Source organism: Pseudonaja textilis, chromosome 2 (assembly GCF_049901715.1).
Source record: "Pseudonaja textilis isolate UNSWEBS1 chromosome 2, rPseTex1.2, whole genome shotgun sequence".
NCBI classification, from domain to species: domain Eukaryota; kingdom Metazoa; phylum Chordata; class Lepidosauria; order Squamata; family Elapidae; genus Pseudonaja; species Pseudonaja textilis.
The window spans coordinates 256,801,122-256,828,321 of NC_141991.1; the positions used below are offsets into that span (position 1 = coordinate 256,801,122).

The 27,200-nt window shown below is 57.1% G+C and overlaps 1 protein-coding gene across 1 annotated transcript in view; it reads left to right on the forward strand.

Moving 5' to 3' along the window:
* Window positions 1-27,200, forward strand: part of UNC13B (unc-13 homolog B) — a 112,979-nt gene that overhangs the window by 13,951 nt on the left and 71,828 nt on the right. Inside the window, 9 exon segments of the mRNA XM_087923234.1 lie at window positions 861-890; window positions 2,670-2,769; window positions 3,396-3,513; window positions 5,679-5,802; window positions 9,116-9,208; window positions 11,295-11,357; window positions 18,480-18,512; window positions 25,422-25,487; window positions 25,490-25,625. Coding sequence (XP_087779360.1) covers window positions 861-890; window positions 2,670-2,769; window positions 3,396-3,513; window positions 5,679-5,802; window positions 9,116-9,208; window positions 11,295-11,357; window positions 18,480-18,512; window positions 25,422-25,487; window positions 25,490-25,625 — 763 coding nt within the window.

Genomic DNA, 27,200 nt, shown 5'->3' on the forward strand with positions numbered 1-27,200 from the left:
TGTGTGTATTTCGATATCTGTGGACGCCTTCAAGCCCTTATCCTGCCTTGTCTCATTAATTGCCTCAGTGCAGTTTGTGTTGTTTTTTTTCTATTTATAATTTATATGTATTTTGAGTTTGAACCGCATTTCTTTTCGCAACTGTTTGTGGGGGAGTTTTTTCCCCAGTCAATGATAATCGGGGCTTTGAAGCCAAAACTGGAGGAATTAAAAAGGGACTTCACCTGTTTTGGCGACTCTGTTGCTTTTGTATCCCACCCTGGGTGACACACCTGGGACCTCACTATGTTGATCCTGCCTGTTAGGGAAGGTGCAGCTCCCCCTGCTGGAATCCCAGGGTAATTTCATCCAGGCCCCTCTGGAGCCGTTCCTGGGGTTTGTCCGTCCCCCGTTTTTCTATCCCACGGAGGTCTGAGATTTGTGTTCAGGAGGTTTTCCCACAGAGTAAAAACAATACAAATTTTAAGCGAAAGGTAAGAGAAATAACAGAAAAAGCAATAGAAAAAGCAATGAAAGAGAAGCAAAGGAAAAGAGAAAAAAAGGAATAATAAAGAAATGGTTTCCGATCTTCTTAGCCGCGGCTATAAAGAGAATGTATATTCTCCCCCCCCCCCCGGGGTCTCTAAGGTTCCCCTAAAGTCCCCTCCTTTCCCGACCGGCCTAGGCCCCCCCCTTTTCCTGGACGGAGCCTCATCGCCAGGAGGCTTTTGTGATGAGTCCGGAGCATAGCCTGGGGGGGGTGGGCTGGGGGGTTTCTTCCTCCCCCCTCCCAACATCCAGCCCCCCGAGAGGAGCCGTGTTGTGGCCTGGAATAATGACCTTCCGCTCTCCTCCTCTTCTTCTTCTTCTTTTTCCCCCAGTGAAGAAAGCAGAGCTCCAGGGACCCCCAGGTAGGTGCACGTTGGCTTTTCGGGGGGGGAGGGGGGTGTTAGCTGGTCTTCCCGCCTGGGCTCCCTCCTGTTCCCACAAAGCCCCCCTTTGGGGCCCTCTGGGAACCGCCTCCTGTGGAAGTGGGGCCGCCCTCCAGTTGGGATGGCCCTTCCAGAAGGCCCTTGGGGTGGGGGTGGGGGGGGATTCGTGGCCTGTTCTGCCTTCTTGCCTGTTTCCCGTGCCCCTTCCTCTGAAGGCCTCTGGCAGCCAACGGGCTTAGCCAGTCAGAGCTTCACCCGGGGCAAAGCTCCCAGGGACCGAATGCTCAGGCTTCCTTAAAGCTCCTTTGAGGAGGGGCCCTGGGACCCTTCCCTCGGCCTCTCAGCTGTGAAAGACCCAGGTGGGCCTGGGTGCCAACGTCTCGGACCTCCAGCCCATGGAAGAGAGGGCCACCCTGGCTCGTCTTCTCAAAACCAGGCTGGGCGCTTGAGGAGAAGGCTCCCACCCTGGAGACGTGCCCGGCTGGGTCGGGGGGGTGACATGCACCCTGGGCTGTCAGTCACAAGGCCCTGGTGGCCTCCCGGGTGGCTGGTCTGCAGATCCCATTCAGGAAGTTGGCCTGCAAGGGGGGAGGGGGGCTGTTAGGGATACACCCTAGCAGAATCTGCACGGCAGGCAGGCAGGCAGGCAGGCAGGCAAAAATATGTGAGATAAACGTTTTTGTAGCTTACACTCAGTAAAAACAGATACACTGCGCTAGTTAAATAGTTTATTCCAGTAAGGGTTATGGCATAGTCAAGCAGTCCATGTATCATTCACTAATTCAGTCCGTCAGGGGATTATTCAGTTGCAAAGTCCAGTGTCGAAAAAGAGGTCAGTAAACTTACAGATATCAGTCCAGTAATATATCTCCTCGCAGTAGAGATATGAAGAAGTCAGACCTCCTTTCTTCCTTCAGCAACTCAGCAGTAGGGAAAACACGCAGTTAACAAACCATCGATCCGTCAAACCAGCAATTGTCAGGTTCTCTTGCTTCCTCTTATGGTGGTTTCACACCGCACCCAGAATTACATGCTTTGCAGTTTAAAGTGACACACACTTAAACTTACTATCATAGTTTATATATATTATTTTACCCAAACTACGTTAGGTAACCTTGTTATTCCTAACAGGGGCGCTGCTGATAGACCAGCCTCCCTGACCAGGGGAGCCCCCACCCCCACCCCCAGCCTGAGCCAGCCGGGGAGCGCAGGGGGCCTCCTTGGTGCTTGTGGCCCCTCGAGGGCTTCAGCCTTCCTGGGGCAGATTTGAAGGCGGCCACTGGGACAACCCTTAGATCCGGTGGGTCTCCCTGACAGGGGCAGGATCTGGAATCGGGGGGGATCCTGGCCTCTCCTCTCATGGGGCAGCTCTCTGAGCTCTGCTCTCGGTCACTCTGGTTTGGATGATCTGCTTCCTGCAGACCAGCTGCCCAAAGGGAAGGTTGGAGACCCGATTAAGTTGGCCTGGTTCTGTTGGATCCGGTGGCTGCCTCTCCCCGGGGCTTTCTCGGCCTTCCCCAATCCCTAAAGGCAGGGGGGTTGACTAGAAGACCTCCAGGGTCCCTTCCAACTCTGCTATTCTAACCCACACAAACTCTTCCTGACAGTTCAGGTCCAAGGGGAAAGGCCGGCCGCAATTTTAACCACCCTTGTCCTCCTGAAGGGCCGTTGGTCAAATTCTGGGCAGTTTTCTGTTGGCAAAGGGGGCCCGATATTTGTGTCTCGTGAAAGAAAGAACAAAAATGTCTCTCTCTCCAGATAAATTCAACACTTACGTAACACTGAAGGTGCAAAATGTCAAGAGCACCACGGTTGCTGTTCGTGGGGCCCGGCCGTCTTGGGAGCAGGACTTCCTCTTGTAAGTGAAGCACCCCCCACCCACCCACCCCCCCCGGGCCTGGCCAGAGCCCCCAGGCCTTCCCTGGCAGTGGATCCGCTCAGCGGGGTTCCTGCTGATCCTGCACCAAGAAGCCCTGGATCTGGACACCTGGGGAACCAGAACCGGGGTTTCCCTCCGCAACAGGCTAAGGCCAAATGTTGTCCCTGGATCTGAACTCGTTGCATTTTATAATGCAGCCAATTGACTTGTGAGTTCACGTCACTGACTTGAGTGGCCGCTGAATTCTAGCGGATGGGCTCTGAAACGTTGGGCCTTGCATGGGGGGGAATGTTTGTCCACAGAGGCGAACCCCCCCCTGGGCTTTTCCCTGGAGGAGGCCTTGGATTTCTGGGTCTAGAGCGCCCTCTAGTGGCCAAGCAGCGCCAGTACAGGGTCGGCTCTTCCCCTTCATTGGGCCCAGCCGGGGTTTCCTTCCCGAAGAGGCAGGTCCAGAGTCGACCTCTGCCCGGAGCGGGGGGCCCCGTGGGCCAAATGGGCCTTGGGGGGGCCTTGGCAGGAAGACTCCAGGTGAGGAGTTCACACACACCCCCACCCCCAATTTACTGAGATCTCTCTCCTCCCTGCCTCCCGTTTCCCCTTTGCAGCGAGATCAGCCGGCTGGACCTGGGCCTGATTGTGGAAGTGTGGGACAAAGGGCTGATCTGGGACACCATGGTGGGCACAGCCTGGATCGCCCTGGAGACCGTCCGGCAGTCGGATGAGGTCAGTTGCCCCCCCAGCCCAGCCCCTTGGAGCCAGCCTCCCCTTCTGGGCTGCAGGGCGGCTTCACCGGACCTCCGGCTTAGTCTTCCGTTCTGCAGGCGGTTATGACTGATTTTGCTCCTTCCGTCACAGCCCCAGGACTTCTCCGTGAGCCCTGCAGCGCCTCCCTCGCCCCCACCCCCACCCTGGTCCTCTGCACACACCCTCGTGCCCTTGCACACCCCTTGCACATCCCATCCAACCCTCGCATCCCCTTGCCCCCGAGCCTTGCCTCGCACCCTCGTGCACCCCACTTGCCTCTCAGCCCCTCCCTTGCAGCCCCCCTCCCCACGGCTCCCACACAAAATCCTGCCCCTCCCCCGTGCCCTCCCCGTGCAGCCTTGCCACGCCTCTTTTGCAACTCGGCACACTCCCCACGTTGTCCTAAGGACCCCCACGGCTCCCATGGACCTCGCACATCGCCCCCCCTCCCCAGCCTCACTGCGCCTCCTCGTTGCACCCGCCCTCCCCCCACCGAAAGGAGCCACCGACATGCCTGTTGCCCTCTGACTTGGTTGTGGGGAAATGTCAGGAAGTTGCCTCGCTTAGTGACCCTGGGAAGAACGGAAGTTCCTGCCCCGATGGCCCCTGTCCACGGACGACGCTCTGGGGGTCAAGACAAGGCAGTTCCTCCTCCACTCCGAGGCAAAGATAAGGCCACCTATTTGGAAGTATTCGGGCGGGGAATAAGAGCCGTAGCCCCGAGGCTTCTATGCCGCTTCCCAGCCCTCTCCAAGCGGTTGGCAGAGTCCGCCTGTTGCCCCCAACAATTTGTGGTCCTCATTGGACAAACCTTGGAAGGGCATAAGGCTGAGTCGACCCGGAGCCGGTCAGGGTCAAACTGCTGGCGGTGGGGATGCAGAGTTCGCCTGCGGCCCTGAACCCTGAGCCACCAGGGCCCTTACCCTGGCACCTCCCAGGGAGGGGACCTCGTAGGGCGCCCGCCTTGTCGGAACTGCTGCTGAGGCCTGCCTGGGGAGGGGATCTTCCGCAGGGAGCTGCTGCCGTCCCGACCGGCGCTTGAAGAGCTCGGGGGGGGGCGGGGGGGGCTCAGCCGCAGCCGGAGGACCGAGGAGGGCTTAGCCCAAGAGAGGAGAATGGGAACCCGGAGGGAGGCTCTGGGCCCTGCAGCTGCAGGAACCGTTGGCCGTTTTCTTCCCTGGGACTTTAGCCCTTGAACCGGACCCCGAGGCCTTTCTGACTCCGCTTGTCGGAAGGTCGCAAAAGGGGGACTCGGCAGCGGCCCTAAGTACGAGTCAGTTGCCAAGCCTCTCAATTGTGATCAGGCGGCTGTGGGGGTTCTGCAACCGCCATAAGGGGGAAACATCCGAGTCCCTTTTTTCAGTGCTGTTGGAACTTAGAACAGTCACTAAGGGAACTCTTGTAAGTCGAGGACTGCCTCTATTTGACTGAAACAGCCCCCTTCCCTCCCTCCCCCCCCTCCCCTCCCCAGATTTGGCTAAATCCGGCCTTTCCCAGCCGCTCCAGGTTTGGGTCCTGTGAGATGCCCCTGTGGGGGGGCTTGCCGGCTCTTTTCTCCCACACCCCCCTTTTGGGCAGAGAGATGCCCCCGGGGAATGCGGGGGAGGGCGGGGGGGCGCCCCTTCCTCAACCCTTCTTCACGGGGGCCGGTCCCAAAGACGCTTTCTGCAAAGGGCAACGGGGCTTTCTGGTTTCTGATTTTCTCTGAAAAAGTTTCCCTTCCCACCCAAGAGGCTTCTTTGGTTCTGACTGCCTGGCAGGGAATAGAAGCAGCCAGTTCCGTTTTTTCGGTCGGTCAGAATTGAAGAAGCTTCTTGGATGAGAAGTGAAACGTTTTCAAAGGGGGAAAAAAAAGCACAAAAGCCCAGTTGCCTTTTGGGGAAACCACCCGTGGGACGACCGTGACCGCATCGTAGATCTTTTGCCAAGCCGTTTGAAGTAGCCCTGGGGAATTCTAGTGGACGGGGGAGGCCGTAGAAGGCCTGGGGGGGGGGTCTCCTCCCAGCTCTGGAGTTGGGCGGGGGACACCCAGGCCGAGGGCCTTCCCTGGTCCCCTTGGTTCCCCAGGAGATTCGGCCTTCTCGGGGCCTTCAGCCCCCGCCCAGGGAGCACCTCTCAGGCCAGCCTTTCCCTCCTCCCTTCAGGAGGGTCCCGGGGAGTGGTCCACCCTGGAGGCGGAGGTCCTGATGAATGGCCAGGAGGTCTGCGGCACCAAAAACCCAACACCGCACAAGATTTTGCTGGACACCCGGTTCGAGTTGCCTTTCGGTGAGTGCGCCCCTCCAACCCCTGGGTTATGGGGGGGCGGGGGGGGCGTTTAACGGCAGGTTCCTTGCTAGGACTCCAGTTCCCGTGGGAGAGCCATGACGGACAGCTGTCAGCAGGAGCTTCACAGCCCCTGCAGATCCTTTCCTTCGGCTGCGTCCCAGGCTTCCCTTTCCCAAAGGCTGAAGGAAGGAGGGGCGTCGGCTCCCCCCCCCCACTCTGGCCCTAACTGTGTGTGTGTGTGTGTATATGGGGGGGGGGGGGGGGTTGGTTGAAGGCAATAAGAAGAAAGTGGGGACTTCGGGAGGACAGAACTCAGTCACCTGGAGGCTTAAAGGTCTATGGAGAGCCTCAGTCAGCCAGGCCAGAGCGCCAAGGACCAGGTGACAATAAAGACTGTAAATCTTCCCTCTGCCCACCAGTCAGTTAGAACGGAAGAAGCTCCGTGGGTGAGAAGAGAAATCTCGTCAAAGGAAAAAAAAAAGTCCAGTTGCCTTTTGGGAAAAAAAGTGAAGTTCAGAAAATTAGGGAATAAAACATTGAATCATAATCACACACACAGACACAGACACACACACAGACACACACACACACACACACACACACACACACACGAGAGGCGTCAGGAGAGCCACTTTCAGCAAATTTAGCCGGATCCCAGGGGCAAAACTGCTGCAGGTGAAGGATGGAAGGAACAGCCGGAAACTCCTCAAGAATAAGACGCCGGAAGTCCTCCCCCCCCCCCCCCGCCCCGTGGGAAGAAAGTGGGGGCCTAGGAAATGTGGGTGAAACACGCCCAAGAATTGAAGGTGGGTGGGATGAAAGGAGGGGGGGGGCGCAGCAAATGGGAAATATTTGGAGGAGGAGGAGGAAGAGGCGAGCGGACGCTCCCTCCCGAGGGAAGAGAAGAGCAAGGGGGGAAACGAGTCCCAGGCCAGAAAAAAGTCTGTTTATCTGGTTATGCTATGTAAGTTGCATCGTGCGTAGGTTTTGTCCTATTTTATCCTGTAATGTGAGCCCCCCCAGAGTTGCCTTGTGGTAAGACGGGAGGTTAATGAAAGGGATCTGAGGGGATCTGCGGCGAGGAGGAGGAGGAAGGGGAGGGCCAAGCGGGGGGCGTCTCCTTCCCTCCCTGTGTCTTCTCCCCCCGAGAGCCCCACCCCCAGAAGGGACCCGGGAACGAGAGAGGGCAGGAAGGAGTGGAAGTCTCCGGTCTCCAAGGAGGGGCCCCCTCCCCCAGTTCGTAGGGTGCCAGAGGCTGGCAGGGGCCCCACTGTTTTGTATGGCCAGCAGTCAGGAGCCAGGGACACCCAGCCCTGCTTTGAATTCGGGGCCCTGCAGGTGAGGAACTTGCTCAGAGCCACAAAGAGGCAAAAACCACGAAGGGGCCCCTTCAGAATGCCGGAGGCCCTTGGCAAGCTGGAAGAACGGGCAGAAGTCAGCAGGCTGGCTCGGGTGCGGCAGCTATGCCTGGAGCCCTGGCCAGTGGGGTCAACGTCCGCTATTGCTGAGAAGCCCCGGCCTTGAGGTCTTTAGTCCGGGCCCTGCAAGGCGGAGAACCCTAGAGCCTCTTTCGGCAAAGGACTGCCAGGTTTCTTCTTAAACATTCCCAGGGTTGGAGCACCCACCATTTCCGGTGGCAAGCAGTTCCACTGGTTAAATGTCCTCACCGGAAACGTCTCCTGCTCCAGCTCCAGGTTGCTTCCTGCTCGTTCAGTTTCCACCCATTGTTTCCTGTCCTGCTTTCTGGTGCTTTGGCGGATCACAAGTCGAGTCCAGGGCTCACGGCTGCCTGTGGGAGGGGATGGAAGTGGCTTACAGTATGCGAAAGTAAAAATAAGCCACAAAAATCGTAATACAAACCACAGCAGCTGTTAAACATTGTTAACAAACCATTAAATTTAAAACCACGTTTTGTACCCGTTGGGTAAGTTGAGCCCAGAGAAGACGCCAGAACTGCTGTTGAGTATCTCAAGGGGCTGTTTCGTCCATGGGGGGGGCAGAGTCCAGGGTTCAAAGCACAAGAAGGCTGGCCTGGGTGGGGGGTTTTGGGCCAGTTTCCCCACAGGAAGAGCCGTTCAGCCGTGGAAGGGACTCTCCTTCATTAGACGGGTTTGAGCAAAGCTGGGTGGCTACTGGCTAGGATGCTGGAGCAGCAGTTTCCTTCACTAGGCAGGGGTTGGGCTAGATGATCTCCAAGATCCTTCCCAGGCCGATTCTGTGCTCTGCCAAACTTTGGCTAGGAAACTTTGATGCGGAGGGAAGTTGTTAGCGTGAAAGGCGAGGCCCCTGAATCTGGGGTTTGCCTGCCCCGGAGGGCCCTGCTTGGCCCTGCCGTTCCTAGTTCTGTCCTTTATCCCAGTCCAAAGGGTGGACCGGCTGGTTTCGGAGCTCCGCGTTCCCTGCAGCGACTCCATTCTCATGACTGAAATACTGTCAGGGAAATAATTGCAGGGGCCTCTGCTTGTGGGGGGACGGGGGCTCTCCTTCCTTCCTTCCTTCCTTCCTTTCCTCGGCCTGATTTGGGAAGCGGAAGAAGGGGCCTGTTAACGCCAGGGTGGGGTGGGATTGATGCCCGGGGCTCCCGGAGGAGGGAAGCGGCTGCTCACGGGGAGACTTGGGAGGGGCAGCCCAACCTTTGGGGGGGCAAGAAATCCATCGGAGCCTCTGCGTGTGTGTGAGAGAGAAGAGAAGAGAGAGAGAGAGAGAGAAACGTCTACGCTGCTTGTCTATTTACATCTGTTAGTTTCTCAAAGCGCAGTTCCCAAGGCAACACGAGGGACTTTTACTTCAAACGTGCAGCCCAGTTTCCCTCCGTGGGCCGGAGTGAACCCCAAGGCAAAGGCCCCTCTGCTAACCGGGGAGGGTCCCTTCAGGGCAAAGGGAGAAGGGGAGAAACTCCACAGGCCCCCCAGATACGGTCCTGAAAGGAGGAAATGGAGATTAAAAGCCGTGGAAGGTTCTGGCCGAGGGGAGTGTGACCCCCCCCCTTAAGAGGCCTGGCTGGCTTGCCCAGGAGGAGGGTCGTCTCTGGTGCCAGAAGAGACCCAGTGGGGATGAGAGGGAGGGGTCTCCACCCTGGAAGGGAAGCCCCTCGAGACTGACCCCCTCCCCACCCCCACCCCGCCTGTCCGAGGGGACCAGGCCTCAGGGAAGAGGCCCAGGAGGTCTGCAGCCACTTGCCTCCGACAGCCTCGGACCCGGATGCCCAGGCGGATCAGACGTGGGCTTGGCTGTGGTGGGAGGGCGGGAGCTGGCGGGCTGCCGGGTGGGCCTGCCTGGCCTTCAAGGTTGGTGCCTCTTGGCTCCTCCGCAGACATTCCTGAGGAAGAAGCCAAGTACTGGACCAAGAAGCTGAAGCAGATGAACTCGCTGGAGGAAGAGGAGGAGGAGGAGGAGGAAGAGGAGGTGGGTTTCTCCTGCAGCTCCCCCCAACCCCCCTTGTGCTGGGGACCCTTTCTAGCTGCAGCGGCACGGCCGGATCCCGAACGGCGTAGCCAGACTCCTGCAGGGGGACTTGCTCACTGGGCCAGGCCTGGGCCCCCTCTGCAGTTCCTCTGCTCAGGGGTCAGCGGGCAGCATTGCAGGAGAAGCTCTTCATTCCCATAGCCGGCAGTTCGATCCTGGCCAGCTCCAGGTCGACGCAGCTTCTCTCCTTCCCAGGACGGTAAAAGGGGGGCCCAGGTGGTCGGGGGCAAATATGCTGACTCTACAAACCGCTTAGAGGGCTGGGAAGCCCCGTGAGGAGGTCTAGAAGGGCCGTGACTCTCTTCCCCTGGAGACCCCCGGAAGGCGCTGAGAGGGTCTCAGCTCAAGGGAAGCCAGGAAGTTGGGCGCTTTCCCCTGCGCCCCTTTCCTGCAGGGCTGGGCAGCCTGGGCACGCAGCAGGACAAGGAAGGCACCCTCCCCCTGGGCAGCTTTGTGAGGGGGTGTCCTGGGGGGGCGGGGGGCAGTGGAAGGGAGGCCTTTGCAAGGTCAGGTCTGAAGAATCTGCAGGTTCTGCTTTTCCAGAGCGAGGCACTTATTGTGAAGAATGTGCGTCGTATTCGGGAGCCTGTAATTACACTGAAACAATCCCAGGAGCAATTTGAAAATCGGTTTCGTATAATTGCCGAGTGAAATATATGGACCTTGGTTGAGCCTCGAGGCAGATTGCAGCTCGTGGCACTACGTGGCGCTAATCTGCCTTTGTGCTTGGTTGAACTTTGGGTAACCAGAGTGCAAACTCTGTGACGAGTGGGGTCCCCCCCACTTTGCCCTGTTGTGCCCTTCGGTCATTTGGCTCTGTTTCCAGAAAGAATCAGCAAGGAATCCTGACCGGAGGCAGCCCCCCCCTCCCCCCCCGGCTCCTGTGGGCTTGGCGGGAGGGTTCCTGCCCCCTTGGGCCGCCTGGGGTGGCTCCAGCAGGGAGTGTGAGACCGGGGGCTAGGCAGGCCCTGGTAGTCCTTGACTTGCAGCCATTCATTTAGCGGCCATTGGAAGTTGCAACAGCCCTGCGGAGAAGGCCGTAAGGCCGTTTCTCACACCCCTTGTGGCCTCCCCCAGATTCACTCAACAACAGAAACGCTGGGCTCCGTTGGGGCCGTAAGTCGAGGGTTACCTGGATTTTAGGTCCCCAAATGCACAAGAATTTTTTTGAGGGCGTTGGAGGACCTTTTGTGGGGAGACAGGGAGCCTCGGGGTCTCCCGTAATACTAGTGATCCAAAAGGGGCACCTGCCATCGGAAGAGCAGCCCAGAACAGTCTGGGGAAGGAAAGAAGGAAGAAGGCAGGCCGGGTCTTCGGGGGGCTCAGCTCCCAGCCCAGCCTGGGGGGGGGGGCTGGGGCTGCCAGAGCCCTTTGACTCCTAGGCCGCTTCCCAGAGCTTGGCAGCCCCTCCCTGAGCGGTTTTCACAGAGTCAGCCTCTTGCACCTCCCCCGACAATCTGGGACCTCGGAAGGACAGATGGCTGAGTCAGCCTGGAGCCTGGTAGGATTCGAACTGCCAAACTGCAGTCAGCAGAAGGAGCCTGCAGTACTGCACACTTGACCACTGCTCCCCCCATGGCTCTTTAGCCGTAAGATGGGATCTTTCTTTCTTTCCTTCTTTCTCTCTCTCTTCTTTCTTTTTTCTTTCTTCTTTCTTTCTTTCTTTCTTTCTTTCTTTCTTTCTTTCTTTCTCTCTCTCTCTCTCTCCCTCCCTTCCTCCCTCCCCCTTTCTCTGCCCATCTTTCCCCTGCGCAGGGGCTCTGGGCAGCCTACAAGGATGGCCGCTCTCTTCTTTTGCTCCTGTGGCCGCGGAAGAGCAGCCTCAGTGCCTGCAAAGGCTGCTCAGCCAGGCGGAGGGAGACGCCCCTGCTGGCTCTGGAGGCCGGCCGAGGGTGGTGCTCCTGCCCCCCAGGTGGGATGGGGCCTGGGCAGGTGCCCCTGGCTCAGGGGCGGGTGGCTGAGCTGCCACAGCCGGCGCCTGAAGAGCTTCCTCCCTCCCTCCCTCCCTCTCTCTCTCTCTCTCTCCCAGCCGTCTCCCACGGAGGACGACCAGCAGCTGCGGCTGATGCCCCCTGCGGCCTCCCAGTGTTGTAAGTGAGAGTCTTCTATTATGGGTAATGCTTGACTGCCACTCCGGTCCCAGCCACGCGGCGGGGGCTCGCAAGGAAAGCACAAAAGGCCGAGAGGCCAAAGGAAAGAATCGAAGACGACAAGAAGGAAGAGAAAGGGGAGAAGCCCCCCCTCGCCCAAAGGGGGCTCCCGTCCCCCTCCTCAGGCACAGCCAGGGCCCCCAAGGTCCTTCACGCCACCCGCAACTGAGGAGGGGAGGGGTGTCTTTTGAATCACAGGGGGACCCCCATTCCAGAGGGCAGAGAGGGCACGTTTCCAGGGTCCCAATAGATGACCTTGTTTAATGGAGGTGGCCTGGGCTGGCCCTGGCCGGATCCAGCACTGGGCGATGCACATGGGAGAGGTGGCCCCAGTGGCAGCCCCTGGGCAAAGCCCCGGGAGCAGGTGGCCCAGTGCAACCAGGGCAGACCTGTCACGCCCCCACCGGGGCCTCCACCCTGCTGACCTCACAGCCTCTGGGCACCCTGGAGGAGTCTCTGAGCTGGGCCCTTCTTTGGGGGGGGCTCTTCAGACCTCCCGGGTCAGTAGTTGGCTGTGGGGGGGGCACTTTGGTTGGGCGGAGCCTCCGATGGGCTGTATGGTCCTGCTGGAGATGGAGCAGGGCGCCCTCTGGTGGGGATGCAGGGACCGAGAGGCAAGGGGGGCTGTGTGTGTGTGTGTGTGCTGTTATTCTCCTCTGGGGCTATGGAGAAGGGGGGGCGGGGGGGCTTTTCTGCCAGGCTCTCCATGCTGTGATACTTGGAGGAGTTGCACGCTGCACTTGCTCCAGGAGCAGAACGGGCCGAGAGGAGGAGGCCGAGAGGAGAGGGCCTGTCGCTCAGGCTGGCATCCGGGCCGCCTAGCCTCTCCTTGGACACCCCAGGGGCCACCTCCACCCCCTGTCCAGCTGCCATTGTTTGGGGGCAGTTTTTCCCCCCTCTGAACCTGCCTTCCTGTGATTTAACCCCCATTACTCTGGGTCCTGCCCAGTGGAACGAGTGAGGGCAGGTCTCGGTCTTCGGCTTATATCTTCCCTCAGTTTCCTCTTTGGCAGCCTAAGCCTCCTCCGGCCCCACCGCCTTCCTTATCACCCCCTTCTCAACCTGTCCAGATGTCCGAGACCTCCCAAAAAGGGGCCGCCCGCAGGAACAGGAAGCTTCAGGGGAGCAGAATGAAGTGGAACCATTGTCAGCCATAAGGTGGAGAACTGGCCTGCTTGGCTGATAATTGGCAGCACTAACACGGCTCATCCTTCTTTAGCAAATCGAGTCTGCCAACCTGGTTGTTAACCAAAGCGGTCTTTAAGTGAAACAGGATTGTGCTTGTGATCCAACTGCAGCCCTTCCTTTGCTTTGCAGACCTGAGGAAGTCATTCATGTGAGGATTGGTCACAAAGTTGCCTTTTTTATTACCACTGCAAACAGTTGCTTTATGTGACAGTCACAAAGTGAGGACTACCGGTATTCCAAGTTCATTATGCAAAAGTTTTTGCAAGACATTCTCGTTTCTCTCTCTGCAATCGAAGCCTTGATTGCTAAGTGAAGCACTTTGGATTTTCCTGCTAAATCTCATGACTTTTACCCCACTTCTCTAAGATCATGCTGACTTCGCTTGTCTTCTACAGCATCAGCTACTCCTCCCGATTTCTGTTGTCTGCTAATGGGGTCGTGATTGAATCCACCTCTTCCTCCGAGTCATTAATCATGAAAGAGAAGAGGACCCGGGAGGGATCCGGTGGCGATCCACTTGCGATCCCCCTTCAGATGAGGGGGCCATCCGGGAGCGCATTAGAGAACCACTCGCATTCCCGCCGTGCGGCAGCCATCCAGCACCCACTTACCTAGCTTGCTAATTAGGCTGCCTTGAGGCAGTTTATCAAATGCTTTGCTGAAATTAAAATATATCACATCTAGGGCATTCCATCCATCTACTAAGAACTGCCTGGAGTTAAAGTCAGTCTTGCTGCAATCTAAGTTGACTTCAGTTAATGGCCTCATTCTTTTCCAGATGTTTCCAGGTTTTGCTCCAGAATTTTCTCAAGTCTTGATGTCCGACAGATTGGTCTGCAGTTCCCTGGATCTTCCTTTCCCCTCTTTCAGGACAGGGACACGTTGGCCTTGCTCCAACCCCCCAGCCCTTGACCTGTATGAAGTCAGAGCCACTTTCTTTCTCTTGCCGTCCGTTTACTCGGAGCCAAGCTGCACTAAAAGCCTCCAATACAGGAAACACAATCTTGCCAGCCAATCAAGACAAAAAAAGCCACAAAACAGACAGAAGATACTAGAAACACCGATCCAGCAGAACACAGCAAACTCCAAGACCAAGAAACACAGACCAAGACTCCCAACCAATCAGGATGAAGAAAAAACCATTCTGGCACAGCAGTAGGCTAGCCCCAAATTTAAAACTGAAACAGCTGTGAAAGTCTGACTCACAGACGAACCCAATACAGAACCCTAATGATGGCAGATGAGATTCTGCCGAAACGTTGCTACAACTTTAAAAGCACAACTACAATGACGTGGGAAAATACCCGAACAAAGCTGAATAACATACATACATACATACATACGTACATACATGAAATTTATTTTGCTCCTGCTGGTTCTATCCATAACAAAAACACAATACAACATAAACAGTATAGAAAATGGTCCTTATGCAAGTAATTAGGGAGAAACCAGTCTTACGTTTCCATGTATGCGTGGAGTGATTGTAGTTGTATTTAGGAGTCTGACAGCTCACGGATAAAAGCTCTTTTTAAACCCGTTTGTTCGACTGGCTCTGCTTCTATGCCTTCTGCCCGATGGTAAAAGTGAAAAAAGACACTGACCAGGATGGGAATCGTCCCCAAGTGTCTTCCTTACTCTGCTGAAGCAGCCAGACCAGTCGATGTCGTCCAGCGGTGTCAGGGGGCAACCGGTGGTTTCTTGTGCCGAAGTATCACTGTCCGTAGTGCCTTCCTGTCCAGAGCTGTTGAACCAGCATGCCTCACCGTTATACAGCACGTGAGGACCCTTTCTACCTGTCGGGACCGATAGAAAGAAGGCATCAGCCATTGTTCCACCTGATTTTTCCGCAGGACTCTTAAGGCAAGGAAGTCTCTGCTGATCCTTCCTAACCACCTGGGAAGTGCTGTATGTCCAGGTGAGGCCTTGACTAATGAGCCCCCCCAAGAGGAGGGCTCTTAGAAGGCTCTCTGCACACGGCGCCCCCTTGAGATACAGTGGGGCAAGTTCCTCCAGTGCCCCTCTTCTCTGTCTGCTAGAGTTTAAATGCAGGTTGTTTTCTGAGCTCCTGGCCTTCCTCTCCGGGTGCTGATTCGTCCCCTCCAGTTATAAGACCCAGCACGGTTGTATCGTCGGCAAACTTTTCTTGTCAACCTGAAGCCCCTGAGAAGGCAGGACAAAGAAGCAAAGGGTGGAAACTCATCAAGGAGAAAGAAGCAACCTGGAACTCAGGAGACGTTTCCCTGACAGTCAGAACAAATGATGGGTGGAAGTTTTCCCTCCGGAAGTTGCTCCATCGCGGGAGGTTTTCAAGAAGCAATTGGACAACCCTTTGTCTGAAATGGTAGAGACAGCCCTGGCTTCAGCCAGGGGGTTGGACTAGAAGACCTCCAAGGTCCCTTCCCACTCTGTTGTTCTGTTACTGTGGGTGCAAGAGGGGGAAGAAAAGGTGGCCAGTTCTGCTCCCGAGGCCAGAGTGGGGGGCCTGGACCTTCTCTGTGGGGTGGTTGCCTTGTTCCTCCAGCCGCCGCTCCCCCATCTCAGCAGCTCCTGTTGGGGCAGAGGACAGGAAACGCCTGGCGGGGGGGGGATTAACGGGCTGCTGCGCTGGCAGCGAAGGTGATGTTGGGCACCGCAGGAGCCAGATCCGGAGGTGCCTTCCGCCAGATCGCCCCTGCTGCGCAGAAAGGGAAGAAGCCGCGTTGGTCTTCCAAACTGCGGTTCCCAGCTTGATAAGGAAGATTGTTCCTGGCCGGCCACCAGGGAGATGACGGCCTCTGGGGCCCCCTTGGGAGGCTGTTACGACACGGGTGTTGCTCAGTTGGGAAAAGACACGGAGCTTCTGCCCCTCCCCCCGGACCCCTGTCTTGATTGACAGGCCCAGTCGCTGGTCCCACGGCGTGGCTCTTCCTAAAGGAGGAGGGCGGGGCTGGGAAGAGCAGCCGGGGTCCCTCTGCTAGGCAAATGGTGGGGGGTGAAGTCTGCCCTCCAAAGACCACCTGCCTGCCTGCCTGCCTGCCCTTGCAGCGAAGAGATGAAAAGGGCCCACGCTGGCTTGGTGGCCTCTTAGCCGCCGAGGGCGTGGATGAGCCCAGTTCCTCCCTTCTCCCGGTTGCTGTAGCGTCTAAAGAGTCGCCTCCCGTTTCATGTCTGAAGTGACTTTTACCTGGGAGTTCCAACCTCTGGTCCAACTCCCATCAACACACTGATGCGAAGGTCGGAATTGTTCAGGTTCGGGGCAGAGTAAAATCCTTCCCCCGAAAACCCCTCATAACATAGCGCTTCCCTCTCTGCTCCATCACAGGTTCCGGTCCATCCCCCTGGCCAGCCCACCAAGCAGCCCGCTCTCTTTCTGGAAGGCCGTAAGCGGACGGCTCGGCTCGGCCCATAAAAGATCCGCCGTTGAGTTCCTGGCTGGAAAGGAGTCGATCCTTCAGCTGGGGCCGGTGGGTGAGGGCGCCTCCAGCTCAGCTCGGCCTCCTCTGAAGGGGGCCAAACAAGCCGCAAGCGCTTTCCGTGAAGCCTCTTGGATTCCGGCGTTGTCTCTATTTTTAAAAGAAACCGACCATTGTTAGGCTGACAATCCGTCTTCTCTTCCCAGGGCATCTTCGCCTCCTTTCTTGCGAGTCGACCGCTGTGAAGAGGGGCGTTAATAACAATCGTGCCACCAGTTCAAGCGGCACTCCTCACTTTTTCTTTCATTCCTGGAGCGCCTTTTAAACAAACAAACGCAGACAACCCTGTTTGCCGGCGAGGAAGGAAGGAAGAAACCAAACAAAAAAATAATAATGGAGCAGTGATTATATATTTCTCTATAAGCTTAAAAGTGTCCCCCCACTTTTCACTACACGGTGATGCTGCTCAGGCCCCTCCTCCAGCCTCTGTCTGTAAAAGACACCCCCGGGATGAGCCCCCAGGGAGGGCCAGTGGCTGAGGGTGGCTGCCTTAAGGCGGTCCGGGGGACTTGGGCCCCCTCTCTCCCTTCTTGGCCTTCAGAAGGAGGCGCTGTTTGCCCCCTTCCCTTCTTTGCCGTTTCAGAGGCCTTGTAGGTGGACATGGGAATAACCGGGTTGGAAGGCCTTCTAGCCCAACTCCCCCCCCCCAAGCAGGGGAGCCTCTCCCACTGCAGACGCCACGGCTGTCCCGTCTCTCCTCGAGGACCTTCCGAAATGGAGCCCCCACCCCCCCCACTGCCCCTTGTGCAGGCAAAGTTTTCAGGAAATTCCTCCTCCGTCCTGTTTTGCGTCTCTCCTTGATCGGTTTCCATCCGTTCGTTGCTTCTTCTCCTGCCCCTTTGGAGAATAGGTTGAGCCCCCCCCAAATCCTGGGACATGGCTATCGGGTCACCCCGGTCCTCCTTTCTATTCAACGAGGCGTCCCCTGCCGTGGCTCATTCATCCCTCCCTCTCTTGATGCAGCCGAGGACCGGGTGGCTTTGGTTGGCTGGTGCTTAAGGGTTGGGTCATCTTAATAGCCAGGACTTCCCCGAATGCACCCCTTTGGGACGCCCTTCCTTCCAGCTGAGGACCTGGGGTCCTGCCTGTTTCCCTCGCCCCGGTTGATGCCGGCCCCACCAGCCCTGCACCTACTTATCTCGCTGGACGGGACCTTCTTTCCCAAGACCCCGGCCTTCTCTTTCCCGGCTGGGCTGAAAAGTGGCCGGCCTGCAGCCAAGGCCGGCTCAGCCGCTCCTCCCGCCTGCTGAACCTCTCGCGTTGAGCCTCCCCCCATTTCCCCAAAGGCCTTTTTGAGCCCCTTCAGGGCTGCTGCCCTCCGCCCTGGCCGCCTTGGGCACGTCCCCCCCCCTCTCTGCCGGCCAGTTCTCCGAAGGCCTCAAAATGCTCATTCTGCGAGTTTTGTCCGGTGGGAGCTGACCTGGGGGGAAGCAGCCATGGGGACGCCAGGAGAGAGGAGGCACGGACCGTCTCTCCGGGGGGGCAGGGGGGATTAGAAAAGCAAGTCCATGGTGGAGGCAGAAAGGGGGGCCTGCGGGGTCAGCCTGGCCGCAGCATCCAAGGAGGGGACTCTCAGTGGAGGAAATCCCCCGCCGTCAAAGGGGGCCTCGAACTGAGGGGGTGCATTTCCTGCCCCTCTGGCAGGGCCTCTTAAGGGAGGGAACCCAGAGTAAAGAACACCCCCCAATTTCCTCTGCCTGGAATCATTTAGAAAGGAGTCCCAGCCGCCCCCCCAGTGCTTGGACAAACTCACTGCAGATCGAGCACAACCGTTGCCTTGAAGTCTCCGAAGGCGCTTGTAAAACTCCTGCATAATTGGAAGGATGGCAGGCGTGACCCTCCCTCAGTTAGGGGCCTGGGGGCTCCCTTTTGGAGGCTCTGCCCCCAGATGAGGGTGGGGTGGGGGGATTAGATCTGAAGGCAGATCAGGCTCATCTCTGGAGCGGCTTTTGAAGGCGCTCCAGCCCTCAGGCGGTTCCCAGGAGCTGTGGGGATGAGGGGGGGCGGCATCCCCTGGGACCCCCGTTTCTTTGAAGAGGAAAGAGAAGCCGGGCCAGGAGGGGAGGGGGAAGGGGCTCAGTGGTGGAAAGCGCCACATTCCTGCCTGCCAGAAATGGTCCCGGGGGGGGCGGGGGGGCTGCTCTGACCCAGGGCCCCTGCCCAGCTCTTGTGCTTTCCTGCCCAGCGAGGGAGAACCAGCGGAGCAGGCAGAGGGCACCTCAAGGGTAAGGCTGGCCCCTGGCCCTCGTTGCTGGCTTTCAGCTGTTTCCGAAAAGAGCCTGACCTTTAAACGTGGGATTAAAAATGTCCATTTCTTTATTTTGTTTTCATCCAACGCCGATATTTGAGTGTCCCTTCTCACTGCTTTTTCTTTCTCTCTGTACCTTTTCCCGTTTTTGCTTCCCTGTGTTGCCTGCAGGCACCTGGAGCTATTTCAGCTGGGGAGATCAGAGTATGTAACGGCTCCTTCCCCTCCTTCCTTCCTTCCTTCCTTCCTTCCCCGCAGCCGTTCGTTACCTGGGCTGTGTTAGTCTGGGGCTGGGGTTGGGGTGTTTAAGGAAGGGCAGAGGAGGCGCTGCTGCCTCTCCTGGCTTCCACCTGGGGTGTCTCCGGGCCCAGAAAGACAAGCCTCAGCCCTCCCGGGTGGCTGGGGGAACCAGACAGGAAAGACGAGTAGACGAGCTGAATGGACTTTATGGAAAGGCTGCAAGGCCAGAGTCCTGCGTGACTGCAAGGCCCCGTTTCCCTACCCCCCCCAGTCTGAACCGCCTGATCAGTGATCCGTAGCTGTGCCAGCAAAGAAACAGGCATCCGTTTGGATCTTAGTTCCTCCTTGTCCCAGGAAACCCCGTTGCGAGGCGAAACGGGGCCCTCGCCTGGCCCAGGTGGCTAAAGGAGTTGGTGCCGCCTTTGAGGCCGATTGGGTCTCTGCTCCCTTTGAGTCCCTGGGCCTCCGGGTGGCACTTTCCCACCTGGGAGGAACAGGAGAGACCCCGACCCCCCCCCCACCTCTCTCTCTCTCCCTGCGGACATTGGCAGGGGCAGCCGCTCTCCTGCACCCCTGGCCAGTTCTCAGCAGAGCCCAGTTGCTTGGGTGTGGCTCCCTGGCCAGCCAAGATCTCTGCCCACTCGCCCAGCCAAGGCAAGGCTGGTCTTTTTGGTCCGGAGGGGGCTTCCCTCCTCTGGACGGTCCTGACTGGGCTGGGGAGGCCTCCTCCTGCCCCCTGCTCTCTGCTGGCCTGTTCTCGTGGGGCCTGGCACCTGAGCCCCCTCCGGCAAGGGAGGCCCCCATTCAGCTGGGCAGCCGAAGCGCTGCTTTGCTTGGCATGGACCCCCAGCCCCTCTGCCCTTCCTGCTCAGAGCCAGGGTCCTGCCCCACAACCGATTCCTCTGCCCCCCGTCTGCACGGGCGTGTTACGTGTGTGCGTGCAGGCATGTGCGAAGTGCGCGATCCCCGAACCGCTAGGGAAACGGGTACATCCCACTACGGGCTCAGGCCTGGGCGGGAATGACCCCACGTTGGCCGTGGGCCCAGTGCTCCCAACGCCCCGGGAGTGGGGAACCGCCCACGTCTCGGGGGTGTGTGTGTGTGGCTTCGGGGTCCCCTCAGGCACGGCGGGTTTTCCCTGCCTCCATTGCAGCTCCAGCCCCCCACAGCCTCTTCCTTGCTTTCGCCTTCTCTCCTTCCGAGCCCGGAGTAAGAAGTCCCCTTGCTGGTCCCGGTGCACGGATGCCACCTTGCCAGGTGGAGCGCCGCCCCCTTCCACCTCCCCCTGGCCCCCTGCCATTCCTCCGGGTTACCCTGGGGAACCCTGGGGTGGGTGGGGCCGGATGCCGGCGTGGAAGAGCCGTGATGGGGAAAGAAGCCACAAGACGCTGTAGATCGGCCTAAGATGAGCCTTCCCGGCCAGCTTCTAGGGAAGGAAGACGTCAAAAGTGACACCTGCTTGATTTAAAGGGTTGGCATCACCTGCCCTGTTTAGGAGGAATGAAAATGCCAAAAGGAGGCAGGTGACATCTCTAATCAACCTCTGAAGAAGGAGAAATGGGCGGGGGGGCTTGGGGGCTCCTGTGAGCCAACCAGATCTTTCTGTTTGTAGAGACAGCTCTCTGCATTGGAGCATGGAGCGCTATGTCGCTGTCGGTTTGTGTTCTTTCGTTAAAGAGTTTTTAGATAAACGGACAAGCGCAGAAATATTGAGAGACAAGGAAAAAAGGCAGAAAACAATACCTAAAGAGGAAGGGAGGGGAAGGAAGGAAGGAAGGAAGGAAGGAAGGAAGGAAGGAAGGAAGGAAGGAAGGAAAAAGATAAAGAAGCGACTTCTGGCCTTTCCAGCAATTACAAACTCACTCATCTTCCTTCCTTAACATTACAGCAATCCCTTCAATCCTTTGTCAGTCATGGAATGCAGAAATCATCATTTCACTTTTCAGCAAAAAGTCCATCAACGGTTTCCAATCTTTTGCAAGCACTTCCTGTTTTATCCCTGACCAAAGAGGCCACTTTTGCCAATCGGCCCCCTTTGCAGTCTTTTCCTTCGCTGTGGAGGTTCTGATATTCCTCCATCTTTATGCGTGTAACCGCCTGGCTGCAGTTACCACGCATAAAGTCAGCCTTCCGTGAGTCTTTTCTTATCGGCTGCCCATCAAGCTCAATAAGAAAGAAAAGGTCTGGTTTCATCTTGGCGTTAACCTTCTTTGCGTCTTCATCTGTATTTGTTTCCTCTTCCTTTTTTTCCTCTTTCACAAGTCCGCCACGCGTGGTAGAATATCCTTTTGTGTCTTCCAGATTTCCAAGTACCTTCCTGCATCTTAGGTCATTTCTCTGGGGTCATAAACCAACAGCACCCCCGTTTTATAAAAATGCTCGCTTAAATCATAACCCTGATGTGGATTTCCGTCCTTTTCTCCACCTGCCCACCCACTGATCCATCTTTGGTATTTCCTAACCAAAGTCCTTGGCCTGTTTTACCACGCAACCTTTAAGTTGCTCCTCGTCCGTTTCGTGTCTCAAGAAAAGTTTATGCCTGTTTACAACCACGTGTTCGTGGCTTCTCCTGTGCACAATTCATGTTCAAATTCTTCCCTTTTTATCTACATTAGGAACGTGGGACAATACGTCCTTCCCTCTGGCTTGAAACTTGAAGGTGGTTTCCTCCGCTTTTATCTCCTTAGAGTTGTGACCTATTTTTTATTTTTATTTTTGGAGGGAACACAACTGGTCCTAACCCGCCCATAACTTCCAGGGCAGGAATTCTGGGAGTTGAAGTCCACAAGTCTTAGAGTTGCCAGGTTGGGCAAGCCCTGGTCTAAATGGACCCACTTGGCCCTTTGGTACAAATGCCTTGAGGTAAAGGTAGGGATGACTCAGACCAGTTCCGTTCTCGGTTACCCACCCAACCGAGGAGAGGTCGATAGTGTTGTTTGTCCAACCACAAATGGCCGGTCTCTAAATAGTCCTAACCCTTCCTCCATCATTCCCAGCGTGTGCTGGGAGGAAAGCTCTGCCAAGCCTGGACCTTCCAGGACCCTCCAGGACTCCTACTACCCACCCAGCTGCCTTATTCAGAGAATGGAGAGAGGAAAAACATGGCCCTTCCCTTGATCCCAACCCCCCAGGGAAGGGGAGACCCGGGGGAAGTCAATGGAGGCCGCCATCCAGCAATTGCAGGAACGGGGGGCAGTCTAGTCCAGCGGGCGGAAGGGCCAGGCAGGGACAGGAGGGCTGCCTCCCAGGGCTTGAAGGGGTGTCACTCCAAGAGGGGGGGGGCAACGTCTCCTACAAGGCAGGACCCAAAGGCAGGAGAAGAGGCGAGGGGTGCAAAGAGAGGCCCGAGCAAGAAGAAAGGGGGGGTTTCCTGGCCGTGGAAACAACCCTTGGAACAAGGGCTTCCCGCCAGCGGTTGTGGCTGCTCCACCCCAAGAAGAGACCGGAGAGACCCCTGCTCGGAAAGGGGTCTGCGCTCAAGGAAGGGGTGGGACTGGAAGCCCCAACTCTGTTTCTCTGTCAGTGCTCAGTTGCTCGATTTTAAGGGAACAGGATTTCTGAAAAAATGGTAGGTTTTTTTTTTTTAATAAAACCAAAAGAGCAACTGTTCTACAGTAAGAAAATCAAATTTAAAAAGGACCACAAGGCAAGTGGGAGTTCCTAAAATAAGAGGACATTGAAAAAACGGTTCCGGGGGCGGCGGGGATTGTAGGCAGAAAAAACCAGCTAATAAGGCTTCACAAAAAGAAAGAGAGAGAAAGAAACACCCGGGGGATGGAAACGGGCAGGTCGCAGCTCAGAAGGATAGAAAGCTAAAGCTCAGAATATGCTGAGTTTGTCGAAAAATCAGAGTGGAAAAACAAAGGAAACCTTGAAGAACTAAGAGCCAGAAAAATGTCCTAAAAAAGAGGGGAACGGAGAATCTCCAGGACAACCGATTTGATTTCAACCCCAAAGAAAATTTCCAGAACTGGTAATCAAGAGACCAGACTGGAGCCACCTTGAGAAATCAATGAACCAGAAGCCAGCGTGGATTTGGAAGAACAGGTGTGGCTGGACTAATTTAGACTGGTTTTTTTTTTATATATTTATAATCAGGGAGCTTCCATTTTAGACGGAACGTCTGTTGTGGATGTGACTCATCTGGGCTGCGTTGAAGCCCCTGATGATGACGAGGAGCCTCAGGAGGTTCCGAGGAGGAGCTGAGCGAGCCTGGGAGGTCAGGAGATCACAGCAGAGCTGCCTTGAAAACCCTCCTCCTCCTCCTCCTCCGGTGCTTCTCCGCGGGCCAAAGGGAAGCCTCGATGGCACAGGGTTCCGCCCAGAGGCCTCTTTCTGTCCCCGTATTTGTGTTGATGATTTGGGTGGAGAGGCAGGAGGAGGAATGCTTACCAGCCTCACAGATAGCAGAGGTTGGAGTGGGTTAGCCTACCCCCTGCAACAGGGCTGGAAGGGGCCTCGGAGGCCACCTAGTCCAACCCCCTGCTCTGGCAGGAGACCCTACATCATTTCAGACGAGTGGCTGTCCGGTCTCCTCCTCCCCAAAGCCTCCAGGGATGGAGCAGCCACGGCTTCTGGGGCGAGCGGTTCCCCTGGTTAATAGGCCTCCCTGCCAGGGAGTTTCTCCCGAATTCCCGGCTGTTTCCCTCCTCGATTCCTTTCTTGTCCTGCTCTCCCGTCTCCCCTGGTCCTTCTCTTCGCAGGACAGGACAGGCCCAATTCCTGCAACTGTTCTTCGTATATTTTAGCCTCCGGCCCCTTAATCATCTCCTCTGCACTCTGTCCAAGTCTGAACTCTTAGTTGAGTCTCTAAACGATCCTGAGCAAACAGAGAAATAAACTGAAAAGGGCAACATGAAATTTTAACAGAAATGCGCAAAGCATTTCACTTGGGGAAAAGAAATGTGCAGATAAAGACGGGAACGCCAAGACCGTTGACAGGAGACGGGGGAAAACGTGTTAGGAATTCACTGCACTAGTTTGAACTGGGAATTCTTGGTTGAAGCCATTTCCAAATCGTAGAAAATAAGAGCTTTCTTTACTTGGCCTGTGGCGTGTGCGGCTTCCAGGTCCCGCCTGCGAGATTCAGACGGAGGCAGCTGTGCAAATGATTTGAGTAAAGGAATGATAAAAGATGCCGGACGTCAGGCTCCTTTGAAGGGAGAGTGGAGGAACCGGAAGGTTTTAGTCTGGGCTGGGGAACGATGGCCCTCTCATGACTTGTGGACTTCAACTCCCAGAATTCCTTAGCCAGGCTAGCTAAGAAGCATAGCTTTCTGGGGAATTCTGGGAGTTGAAGTCCGCGGGTCTTGAAAGCTGCCAAGGTTGGGCACCCCTGCTCTAGAGGAAATGCCCAGCAGGAAATACAACAACGTATTTGAAATGCCTTGAAGGATATCCTAGGAAAAGACGGACGAGTCCCTTTTCTTGCAACGTCCCCAGGATGGGAATGTGAAATCGTGCATTTAAGATGCAGGAAGCAAATTTGAGGGGATGTTGGGAAAAAACCACCCAAACACTGGGGCATTTTGCCAAGGAGAGGCCTGGCCTGGAAAGATTGGGGGGGCTTCGCTGAGGCTAGTGGGACAGCCCTCGTCAAGAGAGATCCCCACCCTGGGCAGAGGCTGGACTAGGCGGCCCTTTAGTGGCCCTCTCTGGGACCCTCACTCTCCATCCACCGGATAAAAGAAGCACAGCGTGTGATTGGCGGGGGGAATTTGGGATCCGCTCAGGGCCTCTTCATTCACGCATTGGAAGAGTTTGCATGTGGGGGCAGGAGAAGCGGGGTAAAACTATTCATGCCGTCATGATATTCTCGCTGGAAGGGGCTGCTTCGTGTGTAAGAGCTGGTTCCCTTTGGGTGAAGCTGGAGATTTCCAGGCAGAGAAATTGGGGCCTCCGGTAGGGAGCTCATTCAAAGCGGCTCCTTCCCCAGGGTGGACAATCGCGCGACTTTGCAGGGCCCTTTGAAGTCAGCTGCCTCCCGCCTGCCTTTGAATTCCGTATCCGGAGGCCTCTCGGCCCCGGGGAGCCCATGAATCAGATCGGTCCAGAGAGACCGAGGACGAGAAAGGGGGCCAGGAATCCTCCCCTCTGCCAGGCACCAACGCAGAACCTCCACCCAAACAGTGTTTTAGCCCACTTAAGGCTGAGGAGGCAGAGGGGGGGGGCTGGTGGGGGGGGCTGGCCCCAGCATGCAAGATGGAGGGGGAGGAAGGGGCCTCCCCTGAGCCGGGCAGGTGGCCCTGGGCCTCTCCTCCCCATCCCGGGCCTGAAACGATCGGGAATGTATGGCCATTGTATGGCTCGCTAAGAGGAGGGGCTGGGGACGTTTCGGGATGTTCTCTGCCCTTCTCCTCCCCCGCCCCGCCCCCCCCAGCAGTGGGGGGGCTGCCTGAAGGGTCCCTGTTTGGCAACCCTCGGCCCTTCCAGGAGAACTGGGGATTGCAGGCAGCCCCCCACCAGCCCCCAACCCCGCAGCCTGCTCCCCTGGCCAGAGCTGCCCTGGGCCGGGGTCGGTGGGCCACCCTGGCCGGGAGGCTGCAGAGCTGAAAGCCCCCGAGAGGAAGGAAGCCGGGTGAAGGCTGCCCTGCACATCCACCTGCTCCTCCTCCTGCTCAGGAGTCGGCCCAGCCGCCCCCCCCCCCCGTACCCCACTTTCGGCTCAGAATGAAGCCAGCCCCTCTTTGCCCTCTCTAGGTATAATTGGGGGGATTGGCAGCCAAGGCTGCCACGCAGGGAGGCTCCCAAGAGCCCCTGCCTCCCCAGACGAGGCGGCTTCAGGCTTCACTGGTTGGGGGAGGTGTCTGAATGTGTCCGTGTCCCCCCCTTTTGGAAGGCCCCACCCGTGACGCAGCGTCTCCTGTCTCGCAGCTTCGGAAGGCCCCGAGAGCGCCGTGGATGACCGGGACAGCGACTACCGCAGCGAGACCAGCGCCAGCCTCCCCCTGCCTACTGCACCACCACCCAGCCCAACGCTTCGGCCTTCCCCTTCCGGGGGGCTTCCCGCCTGCAGCAGCAGGGGGTCTGCGCGGAGCCCCTCCGTGGGTACGCCTCGGACGAGCGGACTGGCACGAGGTGGGTGCTCTGGAAGGCCTGGCCGCCTGCCCCCCCTGCCCCTGGGGGTCTCACAGCCAGGGACTCGCTCCCTTGACCCGGAGTCCTCCACTTATAACACTTTGCTTAGCGGCTGTTCAAGTTACAGCGGCACTGAGTAAAGTGACTTGTGGCCGTTTTTCACACTTGGCGGCTGTTGCAGCGTCTCCACAGTGACATCAGAATTCGGACGCTCAGCAACTGACTCGTATTTGCGACGGTCTCTGTGTCCCAGAGTGACGTGATCCCCTTTTGCGACCATCTGACAAGCAAAGTCCCAAGAGGCCACATTCTCTGAACAAGGCTGCCGCTAACTTGGCAACTGCAATGATTCCCTAAACGATTGTGGCAAGGAAGGTCGTAAAACGGGGCAAACCTCACTTGGCCACTTAAATTTGGAGCTCATTTGTGGTCATAAGTCAAGGACTCCCTGTGTCCTGGGGGAAGGGATGTGGCAGGAGGAGGAGGAGGAGGGCGTTTTGTCGGGCGATGACCAGAGGACATTCCCGGAGTCAAAGGTTTCCCCCCCCACCCCATGCAGGCCCCCTGAGCGCCCCACCAGTGGTGTCAGCCAACTCTGGGTGGGGTTTTTCCCCCTTTTGTGAGCCACGGATAGCTTCCCCCCCCTCTTCCTCCTGCAGAAGGGGAGCCCAGCCGTGTTGTTCAGGAGCCCCGTAACCGTTTGGGGTTTGGGGGCTCGGAGGGGGAGGTGGAGGACGAGACGTTCACTTCCACGTGTTTTGGCCCATTTCAGTAACCTGCCAGGCTCCCGTTAGGGAGAATTGTGAAATAATGTTCACCCTGAGTGTATATTTGCCACCGGTCAGTTTGAGGAGGGCAGATTTTACCTTGTGTGGAATCTGCTTTGCAGGAAATGTCGGAATTCCAGAACCTTCTTTGCAGCCTCCGTGACTTGGGCACTGGGGCCACATTTCAGTCTCCCCGCGACCCTCTGCGGATGGAGGCTGGATTGGAGCGCCTGTAACTGAGTAACAGCCCCCTTGACCTGAGTCTAGGAAGACCAGCCCTGGGCAGCCCACCTTCCAAGCTCGGCCCCCTGCCTCAAATGGAAGCAGAGCGAACCCCAAAGGGGCTTTTTTTCAAAGGCAACTGGACTTCCTTGGAATTTTTTTCCCCTTTGAAAAGGTTTCACTTCCTGTGCAAGAAGCTTCTTCAGTTCTGACTGACTGGGGGGGATTGGAAGCATCAGGATTTGTTGCAGTCACCTGGTCTTTAGCGCTCCGGAGGTTGGTCATTAGCTCTTGGAGAGTCATTGAGGCCACTTGGGGCTTTATCTGTGCCCTCAGAATCACCTGAATCAGAGGGCAAGTGGTGTAGGGTCTCCCGCTTGGGCAGGGGGTTGGACTAGATGACCTATAAGGTCTCTTCCAACTCTGAGGATCTGTTATCTGAATGGGACACCACCCATTTCCTGCCTGCAACACGGTCCTTTCAGCCGTCCCAGGAAGGTTCCTCGCCCATTTGCCCTCTGATGCAGGTGACCTTCAGGGCACAGAGGAACCCCCAGGTGGCCTCCGTGACTCTCAGAGGGCTAAC